Source organism: Lagopus muta, chromosome 13, assembly GCF_023343835.1.
Source record: "Lagopus muta isolate bLagMut1 chromosome 13, bLagMut1 primary, whole genome shotgun sequence".
NCBI classification, from domain to species: Eukaryota; Metazoa; Chordata; class Aves; order Galliformes; family Phasianidae; genus Lagopus; species Lagopus muta.
The window spans coordinates 11,606,340-11,622,062 of NC_064445.1; the positions used below are offsets into that span (position 1 = coordinate 11,606,340).

Below are 15,723 nucleotides of genomic sequence, written 5' to 3' on the forward strand. Positions count from 1 at the left end.
CTCCTTCTTTGGATGCTTCAGAACAAAGCATCCGTGTTGGGATGCTTCGTGTTGGGATGGTTTGTGCTGGCCCCACAATCACTGTGATGTTAATGCTCCGAGAGAGCCTCCATTCATTTTTTAAAGGCTCCCCCCTCCCTCTCTGGCTATTTCCCAGCTCTGTATTAAACCTCACATGACAAGTTAGAGGGGGACGGGACAGCTCGGAGGGCTCTGACGCGATGGCCCGTCCCTGCCCTGCCATTTGGACCCCCGCCATGGCAGCGGCACGGCACTTGCTTACGCTCCGTAGTGAGTGAGGATTGGCCCCGGTGGAGCCCTGCGGTGGGGATGCGGAGGTGCTTGCTGGTCCTGTAGGTGAATGTCGTTAGCGCTGCATGTTCACCTGGGTCCTGCCCCTGTCTGTTTGCATAATGTGGTTATATTTCTTTTTGGATCAGGTATTCAGTACACAGCCCAACCGCTGTGTATAATGTCTGAAGGAAAATTGCCAAAAATCCATGTAAGTTTTGTTTGGCTTGCTCTGGTTTGTGCCTAGCCCCCTTTTTGTGCACTGTCCATTTCATTTGGTGTTGTTGCCGGTCTCCGTCTGTGCTGCTGGTGGTGGTGGGAGCCGCGGTGCTCTGTGTGCCTGTGCAGTGCCTGCTGCATGTCCATGTCCTGCTGTGCTGTGTGTGCTGCGGGGTTCTGTGCATCTGTTGTGGGGCGGCTCTGCTGTTACCATGTGTGCCTTCCTGAAGGGGCTGTGACAGCTGTGCTCGGTGTGTACCCCTACTGGAGTGCTACCGCCGCTGTTGCGACCGAGAGCACTGATAGCAGTTTTAACTGAAGAATTTTCAATGAGCACATGTTGGGAAGCGTGAGGAAAACTGCCTAATGATCATGTAATAACGGCGCTTATGTACTGCGTTATGAAGAGGATGGGTCTGTTAGGTGGTTGCAGCAGCGGCACGGGAGCTGCTGTCAGGACTCCTGTTGTACCATTAGTTCACTGCGCAGCCTTAGGCGTGTTCCTGCACTTCCTTGTGATCCCTTTCCCAAAGGAACACAGCACCGTGCCTGCGCAGACTGAGCACACCCCTTGTATCCCTTCTCCTTGCTGTCCCTGCGCAGCACAGCGTCGCTGGGGCGGTGGCAGGGCAGTGGGACTCTGTGTGTTTGAGTGGAGAGAGGTGGCAAGCCGGAGTGATTTATAATTCTGCCTAAAAATAGGGGCTCCTGGAGGAAGAGCTGCTGGAGGAACCGTGATTTATTTCTTTTCTAATTGGTGATGGTTGAATGTCTTGTGACCCTGGTTGGAAGCAAGCCTTCATCTGAAGGATCCGGGCTGCCTCTGAGTGTGCCATCGTCCTCAGCAGCAAAGCGCCCTGCAGCCTTGGCTGCTGATTTTCAACCAAAGGCAATTTTTGTGAAGTGTTGGTCTTGTGTTGTGGGAAGCACCACACTGACAGTGTGCATAGGGCATACCTGGGCTGAGGGCAATAAGCGCTGTGCTGTGCTGTGCTGCATGGGACACTGGGCAGGCCTGGGGCTCACAGCAGGGCTGTGAGGAAGGAACATGCTTACAGTGAGGCTGGGTTGTTCTACAGAAGGTTTTGTAGGGCTGTGCTACTCTTAGGGAGCTGCCGCCATTCCCATGGTGGAGAGGGGTAAACTGAGGCAGGGCTGCTACCAGAGCCAGAAGCCGTGGCAGCTACATGTCTGCTGCTGCTTCTTCATCCTCGGTGGCACAGGCAGGTGGCCATGGCTCCTGGCTGCTGCCACCTGATCATGCCCCAGGGACAGGCCTGACCTGAGGGCTGTGCGGGAGTGGCTTGCTCCAGTGGAGCATCGTTTCCAGGGCTGTGGGCACAGTGGGTGCCAGGAACAGAAGCACCTGCCAGTGCCCCTATGGAAGGGCCCACGAGTTAGTGCCTGCCCCTTCTTTTGCATCAGCTGAACCACATGTAACATAACGTATAGACTGCTGGCAAGGATTGCGTTGCTATTTTAGGCAGCATTTCTGGCTAAGTAAAGCAGGGGGTATGCTGCAAGCTGCTTTTCTCTACAATCTTCTCTAATTCTCTGAGTGATTAACTCTTTCTGCAGCTCCACTGCTGTCCTCTAGGACAGGAGCAGGACTTGCAGGGTGGCAGTTGTAGCCCAGGGGGGATGGCACCATGACCACAGCTGTAATGTGGGCTCAGCAAGTGGCATTGCCCCATTTGCCGCAGCATGGGGTAAGGCATCCCGGCCCTTACTATTTTGGTTGGTGGGATAACAGGCAGAGTTAATATCTAGATGACTGTGTTGTTAGGTTCTCTCCCTGCCCTACACAGACTGAGTGCTCCAGCAGTCTTCCCTCTCGAGCTTGGCTACTGCAGTGCAATGCTGCCATGTCACAGGCTGCAGGGCTGTGTGTGGGGAAAGCAGCATTCTGCTCTCCTGCTGCTTCCCACGGTCATGTTTGTGGGGCATGTCCTGCCTGTTCCAGGATGACAGTAACTGTCAATAGGTTTGGAATCTGGGACACGGGCAGGGATGTACTGGAGTGCTCAAAAAGTGCCCCAAAGAGCTGCCTCACCCTCAGCAATACCTCAGCAATATCCAAGTCAAATTCTCTTACTATTGCTTATTGGTGTTTTTTTGTATCAGTCCCCTTTCAACACAAAGGTAGTTGCCTGAGAGTGTCTGTTTCTAAATGGATCAGTTTCTTCTGTCACCACTTTTGGGGGCTGGAGCTGATGCTGGTGAGATCAGTGGCTGCGTGAGTGATGGCAGCTCTGGGTGCAGAGATGCTGGGGAGCGACCAGCTGGCTCCGAGGGCTCTGAGCACAGCAGAAATCCTATTTGTGTGGGGGGAATGCTTCTTGGAATTGAAAAAATACAGGGTGGCCTCAGCTGCACAGAGATAAATACGAATGTAGAGAAATACCCTAAAGACCAATCTTTCACCCTGATAAGCAGTGGGCTGATTTGCTGGGCATATCTGTAGAAAAGTTTTTAAAGAAAATTTGTCTCATTTGGAAAAAAAACAACAAGATCTTGTTAGTGTTATCACAAGACAGGTTTTTTTTTTCCCCAAAGAATTTCATATTTCCCTTGCTGTTTTTGATGCTTTCACTCTCCTGTATTATATTTAATATATCTGACAAGATTTTCTTAATAGGCTTTACATTGAAGTTTCTGTTCTGATACCAAGTTTGGTAAAGACTTGCTATCTCAGATTCTTTCTCCTCAGCTTGATAAGGTGCTGATTAATTTTATACAACTCTCTTTCCTTATCTAGTTGAGCTTCAGTCAGTTTTATTGTAAACTTGGAAAAGTACAATCAATCTTTAATGTTTGTTTTTAAGGTTTATTGCAAAGACTTTAAGGCGTGCAGCACGTTTGATATTCTGTGAAGTTCTCTAAGAATTATGTTAAAAAGCAACAATTATAGAACAGGTTTTGAATCCAGATAAAGTATTTTAAAATAGGAATGAGTGCCCTTCAAATGACAGCTGGCTGTGATGTACATGGGGGTGCTAAACGAGAATTCTCTTACTGTAGTATAGCGCACACAAAGCTGGATGCTTAAAGCAGGGAATGCTGATGGTGCCCGTATACAGGGCAGGATGAGGAGATGTGTTGTGTCCGCTGAGTGCCTCCACCCACTCCTCCATCCCAGGAGAGCAGGGCAGAGAGCTGGCTGCCATCCGCAGAGACTGTCTGCGTGGCTTTGTGGGCAGCAGCTGACACCTGGATGGATTTTCAGTCTCCTCGGGCCCAGGGTAGATGGATCTTTCATCTGATGTCCAGCAGCAGATCGATCCCATCTCCTGGACGCCAGTGGTTTTGCACAAGTTTCTCCTTAAGAACTGACAGCACACAGAGGTGCAGGGAAGAGAAATGGAGTCTCACAGAGCTGCAGGCTGGCCCCAGACCCGTGGAGGACTAACCACTGCCTTGAGAGCCCTTGGCCAGGGGAGAGTGGCCCCTTATGCCTGGGGGAGAGCCGGGTGTCTGCATGTGCCAACAGGACCGGGACCCTCCTCCTACACACTGCAGGAGCTGCTGGCTTGCTCTCTGCACTGTGCTCAGGTACTGATGCCATCCCTCTGAGATGACATGATGTTCTCAACCTGCTGCCACTTGCAGATTGGCACAGTGGCCCCACTTGATGTTAAGCTCAGTATCCAGCCCCCTGAGCCCAGATTTGGTGGAAGGCTGTAGCAGGCAATGTGTTCTGAGTGCTTCTTATTTTGCCATCCCCCCCAACCCTTCCCCCATAGCTTCCTGGTTTCTGGTTCTCCTCCCACGCTCCCCATGTTAAACGGTTGCTGTGTTTTGCCCCAGAAAATGGTGCTGGTTCAATCCATCTCCAGCACGTGTTGTCAGCATGGATGCCAGGCTGTCCCCTCTCATCCTCACGCACACACGGCACATGCAGCAATAAGCACACATGTGCAGGCTTCTGCATGCGTTTGTGAATATTTGTGTATATTTATCTCTACATATGCAGGGAAACAAATATATTAAAACACATGTGCATATGTTTTCCTTCCCAGATATATTTTGAAAAATATGAGTCAGCAGCAGGCAGGAACATCTTACATAATCTCTGGGAGTGAAGAAAACCTTGCAATTATTAGAAGGCAGGCTTGCTGCAAGCAGCACTTCTTAGCATCATTTTGTTAGCCCACATCACGGTGTGCTTCTGTCAGGTGGCCTTATTTCCATCAGATGCAGCTATGTCCGATTCAGAAATGGAGTTCCAGCATCTTGGCTTTGGTTGTATTTTTAAAACTAGAAGCAACGAGCAGAATCTCAGCTCTGGATTGAGGATGACTTCTCTTCCTTAGCCTATTTTTCTGCAAGGACTCTCTGGTTTTCCCTTCCGATTCCCCCTGCTTCCCACCTCCCGCTGTTTTCTCAAAAATCCCAGCGCTGAGAGAAACTGCACAAGAGTGCAGCTGGAAATAAACACTGCCCCCTCCGCATCCCCTCTGCTCGTGGCCGCCCACCTCCACTGCCTACACCAACGGGATGAAGTCAACATCCACTTTTAGTGTCCGTCTCCTGCTCTTGCAGCTCCCTGTAAGCTCCGTCCTGATGCTGCACGAAGCATGCTGGCTGCAATTTGGAGATGGATGAGCCCCATCAGTTGTAGTACGCTGTGATGTAAAGAGGTGGCACAAACAAAAAGCAAGTGGTGTGGATCCAGCTTGAGTCAGAGGGCAGTGACCTTGGGGGGCTTCAGTCCTGCACCCTGTGCTGGCTGGGTGCCCTGGGAGGAGCGGGGCTTCGGGTGCTCTTGCCCAGTGGCAGTGCTGTACTGCTGTTCCTCCATCTCTCATGCAGGGCTTTATTCCAGGCTGCCCGGTCAAATTCTTGCATTTCTGAAGACAGTTCAAAAGCCTAGGAGGGAGTAGGCAGTGGCAGAGTTAAAGGAAGTAAAGGAAAGAACTTGTTTGGTTATTTTTAATTAGTCCAATAAAACCAAAGGTTTTGAACTGCTTTCATCTCCCAGGGTGCTACAACAGTTCCGCTGTGGCTAAGCTGGTGGTCGCCTTTCAAGCCAAGGGAACACTCTGTTGTGGTTTTAAAATAGCAAAGCCTTCCCAAGGAGGCAGTAAGTTGCCACGCTGGCTAAAACCTGGAGTGCTGGAAGCTCCGTGCCCTGTCTGGGATAGTGTCTGAGACAGGCTGCAGAGAAAATTGTGAGAGACACAGTAATTGATGATGATGGAATAACCTGTTTATCCAGAGCCCTCTGTCTTCACCCCTATTAGCTTGGGGGTTTCTGGTGCACTGAGACATGATAATTTGAATCTCTTTTATTTTTAAAAACCACAAAAGCCTCCGCTCTAACCAGGAGATTCTTAGGAGCTCAGCAGAGGTGATGCGCTCATCAGTTCCCCTCCATTAGGGCTCTGCGTTTTATTCTTTGTTTTTCCCTCTGTAAAATGTGTGGAAGGAAATTGCCCTTTCGTGTTAAATGATTTGACAGCCAAGGATGGAAAGCACTGTGTTCCAAGGTAGATGTGATTATAGCAGAGCGAGGATTGCCGAAAAATACTGCTAGGTCAGCCTGCTCTGCTTTTTGCCAAAAGAGACAAAAAGAGGTGGGCTCCTCTGCAGCCTCTGCAGCCCAGGGTCCTGCCCAGGCTGTGCTCCTTCCTTTGCTTATCGGTATTTAAAAGCAACCTCATGAATTCCACCTGAGATCTTAACAGCAATGCCCAACGAAAGGCTGGAGCAGCTGCCAGAGAGTTCCACCAAAGATTAATTTGGGCTTGGACATTTTGCATACGCAGCATTGGGCTGCATTCTTATTATTTCCGCTGTTTTGACCAGCATTCAGTTAGATAAGGTCTTCATACCTCTTTAAAGCCTCCAATCATTACTCATTGGTAACACAATTCCTCCTTGTTTCTAACTGATCCAAATTAAGCTTTTCTGTTTCTCTGTATTTCTGTACAGTGAGGAAATTAAGCTGCATTGAGAAGAAATACCAAAGTAAGAACAGTGGCTTTGCAGTTGTAGCTTCCCAGCCTTTTATGGCATGAACTCCAGGGCAGAACCATTCACAGTAACCAACAACCCTCTCCTCAGAGCCAGTAATAAGGTACAGGAAAGGCTCCCAGCACGATTAAATGGCACAAAAGCCACCCAAGGCTGTCCAGCCCTGCTCTGGACCCTGCCAGTGCTGTCTGCTGCAGGCAGACCTTCTCTCTGCCTGAGTGACACAGGCTCATGGCTTTCTTCCCGAATCTTTCCTTCTAGAGCGCCTGTGTCTGACCACCCTCTCCCCAAAAGGAAGGCTGTTCCCTGGGGCATGTTCCCTCCTGTTTTGTCAAACCTGGCAGGAGACGTCTGTAGTGGTTATTCTCAGATGGTCATGAAAGACTTCCACTCGGTCCTTGGAACAGTTCACCCACAGCTGAAAACACCTCACTGCCTCTAGCAGTGGTTTTGGCTTTCCTTTTAATTTTTTTTTTGCTCCTCTTTTTTTTCCTTCCTGTTTCCACTGCAGACAATTTTACCTTCATGGGGTTTTTTTTGTTTGTTTGTTTGTTTGTTTTTGTTTTTGTTTTTGTAATTCAAGTAGTAATACTTGGCATTCTTCATACTAGAATCTTCAGAACGATTTCTGAAGTCGGGTTACTTAGAAGGCTTTGTGCTAAACAAATACTTGAGTACTTCTATTTTGTAAATGAAAATAGGTGGCTGAAAACCCTCAGAAGTCAGCTGAAGATCAAAGCCTTGGGACCACCAGCAGTTTTCTGTATTATCCACCGGAGTGATATAGGCTTGAGGTTGTGTAGAATAAGTGCAAAGGGACTGGTAAGGGCCATGTGCATCTGTAAAAGTGAATCCCAAACCAATGCTTTTTGAGAGCTGTACCTGGTAACTGACACTCTTACTGCTGCCCTAGCTGGAAATCCCTTGAATTGTCATCTTATTTGTATGCCCATCCCTAGGCAGCGATGGCCAACAAGTGGCTGGAGTGGGATAACAGCAGCCCTGTCCTTTTCAGTGGCAACTGGATTCACTTACAAGCTCTTGAGAAGAACAGAGTTGTTCTCACGTTGTCCATCCTCATGGTTTTCCTCCTCTTCTATGATTTATTAGCAGGAATCAGGACAGTACATGGAGATTTGTGTCCTGGAGGCACATGACTAAGGCATCCTGAGAGTCTGGGTAGCTCACAAAGCAGTTGCCTCAATGCTTAGATGTTTGTGGGTTTTCTCTGTGGCTGTAGTCAGTGCCCACAGTGGGTATTTGCACCCCTGGCCAGCTACTCACAGGGGAATGCTATGAGGCACCATCCTTTTAGTAGTAAAACGTAAAAATGGATATGGGGCAGTTTGGAAAAAGATGGCTAAAATCCAGAGAGTGGCTGATGAATTGTGAAAAGATAGAAAGGAGAGATGCAGAAATAAAATCTGTAATGGAAACAAATAATGTTTTTACAGCATTTTATAACTCATTTAATTGCAATCTATCTAGAAATCTATTTGAGGCAAGAAATCAATTCAGAATCGTAGAGGAAGGCGTCGGACTTCCAGATGTTTACAGTTTCTGGATCGGTATGTTCAGCTTCCTTGCAGATGATTTGAATCCCTTCTTGAAGTGGGCTCGGAAAGGCTTCTCCTTGTTGCAGGTGGGCTAGAAAGTGCAGTGTCCTGAGGCTTTCTACCGTGAGCTTTTCCTCTTGTTTTGTCTCAAGGAACGTCGTGAGGGGGCTGTACTGATGAGCACAGTGTCTTCAGAAGGTGGAAGCCCACAGCTTTGCATGGGATAATCCCACATGGGGGAGCACTGTGCTGCGACTGCCAGGCTGGGCTCCTGTTTGCCTGGGAAATCATCTGTGTGAGTGAGTGATAGAGCTGGGGCATTGAGTGCTGTTCGTTGTGATCGCCGCTTTGAAATACGCTGGGGCATGTCATGTAGTGGAGTTATTACTGCTGCACAAACAGCTGGTATTGTCCACCATATATATTCTCAACCTACTGAAGATATTGGTAGAGGTGTTAGAGGCTTCTGGTGTCTGGCAGGATGTGGTGTGTTTGTCTTGGCATTATTAAGTCGTGGATTTAATAGATGTCAGCAGTGTCATTCCCAGCAGTCTCCTGAAAGGCCAGTGCAGTGCACCTGACATTTCTCTTGTGCATGGTGGCATTCCTGAGGAGGTTTTTACCTTTTTCCTCATCCATTTTGAGTGTTCAGACTGCCCTTGGTGATTGACAGGGAATCCAGTTCTTGGCAGTGGCTGAGCAGATGTCAAGGCAGCGATGTGTTGGGGCAGAACTCATCTGTGTGGGTTGAGCATCCCGCTCCCCTCAAGCAGCCTGGGCACCCTGTTTCTCATGGACTAGCAGAAGCTGCTGCCTTCCTTCCCAAACTCCCCTTTTGGTTCTGCCTTGTACAAATTGCCAACCTCTGAGTGTCCACCGCTCCCAGAACGTCCCTTGCACCGCAGTCTATCCTGCCTCTATTGCTGTCTTGAGAGTAGATATGACAGCCAGATGTTAGATTTCCCAGAAGGATGACACAAAACACAAGCAGTTGACTCCAGATATGTGATATTTCCTCTGACCTCACTCCAAGCGTGTTCCCCTTGCCTCATCTCTCCAGGACTGGCCTTACCAGAAATGTGTCTGTTCCCATTCTGCCCCATCTGGGGGCTTATGGTGCTTCATGATGTTACTTGCCAGGAATTGTGCTGACCTCCCCACTCAGGCATGGAGGAAATTTCCCTTATGGGACAGCCCAGTATGGTTCAGCCTATGAGAGTTTTCATATTAGTAATGGATCCAGTGTCTAGCCCTTGTTTCTTTCTGACTGGGTAATAAATGCATTTGTGTTTTAAGTACTCTCTCAGAGCAATGGAGTGAAATGGGGAGAAGGTTTGCAGTACCTTCACTGCAAATCTGGAGAGATGGCAGCACAGAGAAAGCACCCACAAGCTGAGGAGGAGGTGAGGCAAGAGAGTATGTGTAGGCTTTTGCAAATAAAGAAAATGCAGATAAAAGAAGGAGAAGGATATGATGCAGGGGGTAAAACTGATTACAGAGGAGTGGTGTTATAAAGTGAATGCTGGGACTGGAAATGGAAATTTAGGATGTGCAGAAAACAGAACCCATTAGGGCATGGGTTTGCATTTCTGGAAAATAACTGATGTGTTTCACATGGGACAGCGGTGATTAGGCTGGAGAAAATACTGAGAACAGGTACTCAAGGGGACTATCTTCTGTTGGCCTGAAGCAGAACAGATGATTCAAATATGGTTTTCTGACCATACAGCCCCCTGAATTGCATACAGGCAGCTCTGGGCAGCCATGCTTAATGAATGGGCAGCACCAGCAGGATTTGCACAGAATGAAGTTTATTCTAATGATAACTACAGAGAGGAGCAGCAGAGCTCCCAAAGACAGATGGATTCACGAGGAGAAGGCTCTGGAAATGGGCCGTTGGTAACACTGGAGCAGAGATGAAGGGAGTGTTTTATTATTATTACCTGGAGTGGATTCAAGCTCCAGCAGACGATAGGATTTGCCAGTTAGTGCTAGAAAGCTGAACACTGGAGGCTTGCATGTGCCTCTCAGTCCCATCCGTTGCTGACTATGAGGTCCTGCTTCCACTAGTGCTGAGTGAACCCAAAATGACTGGTTAAGGAAGAATCCACGCTTTGCTTTGGTGGTTCAGCCAATGTGGGATATAGGTGCTAAGACATAATGCCGTGAATAGGTCTTGGTTTTGGCACCAGACCTAAGGCAAGAAATAAGTGAGACATTTCATAGGCTGGAGTCGGTGTTTTGATTACTGCTTGTGGAAGATTCATAGAGGTTGATTTGGCTGTAAGAAAAGGATTTCTCTTGGCAGCTCAACAGCCTGTTCCAAACCTTCCTGATCTCTTCAGTGTAGTCAGAAGTCTCCTGGATTTATGGATGACCTTAGAAAGCACAAGCTGTGTTTGGTTAGCTGACCTGTGTTGGAGAGGCAGGGCAATGGAGGCTTATCTGAGTCCAACAGCCTCAGATTCTTGTTTTAAAAAAGGCTCCTGTATTCATCAGGTTCTTCAACCACCCACCCACACACAATATATATATATATATATATATATATATATATATAATATAGCCACCCTAATTCTTTGATATTTCTGTCCCATGCGGTACTACTGGTTTATAAACTCTCCCTGCCCCAGATACTGGACAGACTTCCCCCCCTGTTTTCTTTACATACAGTAACACTTTAACATATAGTAACATTTTAAACTGTGAGCTGAAACCCCAGGATTCTTGCTAATCCTGATGGATTATTGAGGGGAGAATGCTGGGAAGGGATTCTGGGAGCTTGGAAATGAGCCCAGGACCTTGGGAACCATGAACTAGATTCTTGGCTGACTAAGGTTTAGCTTTTGAGCTTTCCTGTCTGCTAGAAGGTCGCAAGATTCTTCCTGCTGTCGCAGATTTTAGGTTTTCATCTTCGATATCAGATATTGAAATCAGGAATCAATAGCTTAAACCTATCCACTTTCTGGATAATTATTTTGAAGTAAGTGTGCAACCAGTTTCTGGAGGAGAAGATAAAGATGTGATCTCTTGGGAGTTTGCATTAATGAATACAGCTGGACGTTTGCCTACTGCCAAGGCATTTGTAAAGTGGACTCATTACCTGTTCAGTTTTAAGAGAAGCCTATTTTTTTTACCACCTGATGTAGTCAAAAGCAGATAATACAGAGTAGTTGTTGGCTGTTGCATGCTCCCAAATGCACCTAATGTGCAACAAGACTTAGATTTACAGCCCCACACATCAGCAGTCGTATGCACGCTTCTGCACCGAATATCATGGTTGTGTGGGTATGTGATGGCGCACACAGAGCAGTGCATGGGAGAGCCTTTCTGTGTGCAGGAATCTGTGCAGCTTCAGAGAGCCAAATGTTAGATGCATTACTGCCTTGGAGTTTGGACACATCATCTTACGTAGTTTCTCACGTCTGTGGTTGTTGCGTGTACAGAGACCTGTGCTGCTTACAGGTTAACAGGGAGCTGCCTGCCCGCTCTGACTCAGACCGGAGGTATTTTATTGTTGCTATGAAGACTCTATAAAAAAACCCGGCCTTTATCCGAAAGCAGCGCCATTAGCATTAAACTCATTTCCGTTACATCAAGCCACTAAACTCATCAATAGCAATCTCACACTCCTCCGGGGAGCACAAAGGCACTTTGGATTTGACACCCTCAGTCGCCTGGTGGTAAATAGGTCATTACTAATACAACAGCAGTAATAAAGTACGAGGCATGAATGCAGAGACTTAGGAATGGTGGGGGTTGGGGTCCTTTTTCTTTGACAGCAGATATTGTTGGCAGTGCAGCAGAACGATTGAGGTATGGCTTGCTCACTACTTCCTGGAATCAACGGCATTTTACCACAGGCTTTCGTCTGGGCATTGCAAAATGGCCGGGTTCTTTGGTACTTCTGCAGTTACTTCTTTAGTTAATGTGAGCTAAAAGGATGCAAAGCCAAGCCCAGCCAAATCCTACTGCTGCGGACTACAGCTCTGACCAGTTCGAGAGCCTTTTCCCAGCAAGCTGCTCTTGGAGCCTATGGTTTTTCCAGCAGGAGTGTCACGTGTGATATAGAGAGACTCAGTAGGGCCAGTTTTACCTTTAAAGTCTAGGTTTAATTTTTTCTTTTAAAAAAAGATGTGTTTCGACAGTTTGTCACATCGGCTCAGCCTGCCATGTCGTGGGCAGTGAAGTGTTAGGAAGGAAAAGCAAAAAGTATTTTGATGAAGGATCAAGTCAACTCACTAATGTTTTGTGAGCATCTCCCATGCTGACCTTGGTCTGTGCAGACGCGTGCCGGCTCAGCTGGCTCTCCTGACTCTGGCAGAGTTTTGGAGGTGCTGGCAGCACTGCCAGGCAGGATTCAGGGAGATCTGGGGAAAGGTTTTGAAGGGGATTTGCTGAGTGTGTGTGCTTTGCAGCAGAGACATTTTGCCAGCTTCTCCTAAAGTCTCCATCGTGTTTATTTTTGATCTGAGGAGGAGGGAAAGAGGGAGGTATCATCATCAGGCATTTTTATAGCCATGCAGAGTGGGGGAGGGCACAGGCTGTGTATCACAGGAACCCCTCAATTTCTGCTCGGGTTCAAGAAAAGAACAAAAGCGGTTTCTCCTGTGCGTGGCTTTTTTTCACTCGACAAACATTTAATTATTGTACCTTTATGCAGCTGATGAATCAATGGAGAGAAATACAGGAGATAATGTACTTCTATTTTTATACCCTATACTAATGAGGCTCAGACTAAAATTTCTCCCTGCATGATTGGCTGAGGCAAGGTAGGAAAAATTCAGAGAGAAGAGGGTAAGATGCTAAGCGTTCAGCAGTGTGCACATGCAGTTTGGAGAAAATGTGCACCACCTTAGCCATGCAGAGCACTGGGAAAGCATGAAAAAAAGCATTTTATTCATAGAAAATTATCTCTAGGGGATGGACTTCTCAGGCAGAGCTATGGCATGGGGTGGAGGCAGTGGTGTTATGACTGCTGCTGGCTCCTGTTCCTTGGCAGGGCTGCCTGCAGACCAGGGCTGTGCCACACAGCCCCATGCCACCCGCGCAGTCTCTTTTGTGTGCTGTAAACCATCCTCTTGGCCTTGGCAGCCTTCAGAGGCTCCATCAAAGTCGTTAATATGTCCTGTTAGAGACACAGCTGTGTGCAGCCTGCTAGCAAGCAAGAAGGAGAGGAATAGAATAGAGCAGATGATCAAAGAAAGCAAAAAGACACGGTGCCTTTACTGTCGGTGGAGAAATAAGTAGTTACAGAGTAGTGCACAGTTAGCAACGCTGGGGCTCACAGCTGGCCTGTGCAACCACGTTTATCTCGAATGAATGCAGTGTGTGATGCTGCAGTGGCTCATACCTCCTAAGCCCCTTAGCTGGGCTCTCGGTAGCACCGGGTGAGCTCAGGGCTCGCTGCCCAGGCTGAGCCTCAGCGCGCTGTTGTGGCTCGGCACTGATAAAGATCAGGCCCAGGGGATCTGATAGCACTCTTAGCAGTTTCAGTCCTAGGCAGCAGAGATTTGGCCTTGCTGCTTGAAATCTAGGCTGTGCTGGGAGTCAGCCTGGCAGTTTGGTTTGCAGCTATGATGGAATAGGAAATGAAATGAGATCAGGGTCGTGTATAGAGCTGCCTGGTTAGTGGGAGAAACTGCTCCTAAACTGTCTGACTGCTTCTGAGAGGTACAAATCAAAGGTCTGAGGATTTGATGTTTTCTTTCATGGAGAGGAGAGGGAGAAATGAACATACAGAGCCAGTGAGGGATTTTGTTAATTCGCTGAACTGTAGCACTGCCATTCAGAGCAAAATAAGACATTGATTTTTATTGGTGGAAACGTGAGTGTGAAAAGTGAAGTGTAAATCATGAAAAAAAGAAGCCAGCATGTTGTTAGTTCTGTCCATGGCTGATATGAGCTAACCTGTGGGACCTGGAAGCTCTGGGTCATCAACATCCTTGAATACGTTTTAGGAGTACTAATATGCAATACATGCACCTTATAGGAAGCAGCTGTGATGCTTCATGGCTTGGCTGGTTCTGTTTTTGGCTCGTCTGCCTTTGGGGGGACAAAGAGAGGCAACGTGCCCAGCAAGATGCTGTAAGGGAGCTCAGTGTGCTTGGAGAGCCGCCCTGAGGTAATAAGATCAATGTTGAAATTTGCCCTCTTAAAAGGGACCCAAATGTGGAATGTGATTTTATAGCAACAGTAAAAAGAATTGTTAATAAAATTAATCTGTAAGGGAAGGACAGCAGGGAAAGAAAAGAGAAGAAATTTTACAGCCCTTAATATACAATAGATGAAGAGTGTAAATCCAGTCCTGGTGCTGATGTCTGGAAAGTGCTGCTGTTTGACCCCAAATAATGCTGCTACTTCATCCACCCGACAGAACCTACATCGCCAGCACAGTGCCATAATTCACATCCCTGTTGGAAAATGCTGTTGTCAGGCCAAGGACCGAGCTGTGTCAAGCCCAAGAGATTTGCCCATTGCACCTCCTGGTGAATCAGTGTGGTGTAACCTTGTGCTGCTGCTGCTCTGATACTTCAATGTGTGCTACAGGGCTTAAGTCTGTCAGTGAAACAACAGCATGTCTGTGTGAGCAGAAAGAGGGGGAATCATGGAGGGATGAGCCATGTCGATCCATTCAGGGCATGCTCCGTGGGGAGATGCACAGCTACATGTGCGTGAGAGATCTGTGGGAAATATCAAGGAAAGGGGAAGGGGACGGTGTGATATGTCACAGTAAGGTTTGTCATTTGGCACCATTAAGCGTGTAGAGCCTTTTGATGGGCTGTTCTTGCTTTTTGGTAAGAGTTGTGCCTCAAGAAAGGGAATTGCTTAGGAAAGTAGAGAAGAGTAGATGTGCAGAGTTAATGCAGGAAAGAGAGAAATGCTGCTCATGGAAAGAACACCAGCCTGGCAGCTGGTGGGTGTTTGGTGATGGGTCTGGGACCAAAGCTGATGGCAGGGCTTTGCTGCTTCCCAGGAGCTGTTGTGGTCTGGCCTTCCACAAACTGTGACTTGAAAATCTGGAAGAAACACTTTTTATTTGTTTAGTGGTTTGGACCTATAAAACTGAAACTCGTAATACTCTGGTAAAGTATTTGAGGCCATACAGCATTCCTTATTGAACTCACAGGTTTCAGAGACTTCTTCCATTTTCTTAGCAGCATAGAAATGTGACCTCCATAATGTTCAATAGGATATTGAGAAATTGAGGCCAGTTTAACAAGAAAAGCTGCCTTTTTGGTGCTCCAGCTCTTCCATTTCTTTTCTGTGTATAGTGATGTCAGTAATAGTGTAAGTGAACCTTCTAGTTCCTAAAAAAAAAAAGGTGAGTTTAATCCACGGGTGTTAGGGACTGGTTTGAGACAGATGTTTTATCAGAACCGTTTACCCATGGCTGGAATAATAAAGCAAAACGTCTTGACAGCAGGATTTGGAAAGTCAGAAATTGTCATGCTTTGCATTGTTTCAAGGTTGTTTGTGGCCATTCTAACAAGGTAAATTGTTGTTTGGAAATTTCAGGGAATACCAAGACCCTGTGGATGGAGGGGAGGCCCTCCAGGTGGTGGTGTCTGACAGTGCAGGGGTACCTGTGTGCTTGGGCTCGACCTGGAGAGGAGATCCAAACCACAGTGTCTGAGCTGCAGACCTGAAGCCCAGCAGCAGAGATGTCTGTAGCTGGATT

At 47.5% G+C, this 15,723-nt stretch overlaps 1 protein-coding gene across 12 annotated transcripts in view; it reads left to right on the forward strand.

Annotated features, from left to right (window-relative positions):
- The window catches only part of ARHGEF9 (Cdc42 guanine nucleotide exchange factor 9), a 193,271-nt gene that overhangs the window by 88,900 nt on the left and 88,648 nt on the right, over nucleotides 1-15,723 (forward strand). For 2 of the 12 annotated variants that reach the window (XM_048960007.1, XM_048960005.1), the window contains exon 2: nucleotides 441-502. The exons of the other annotated variants lie outside the window; for them this stretch is intronic. In XM_048960007.1, coding sequence (XP_048815964.1) covers nucleotides 441-502 — 62 coding nt within the window. The remainder of the gene's footprint in view (nucleotides 1-440; nucleotides 503-15,723) is intronic. 12 annotated transcript variants of the gene reach the window in all.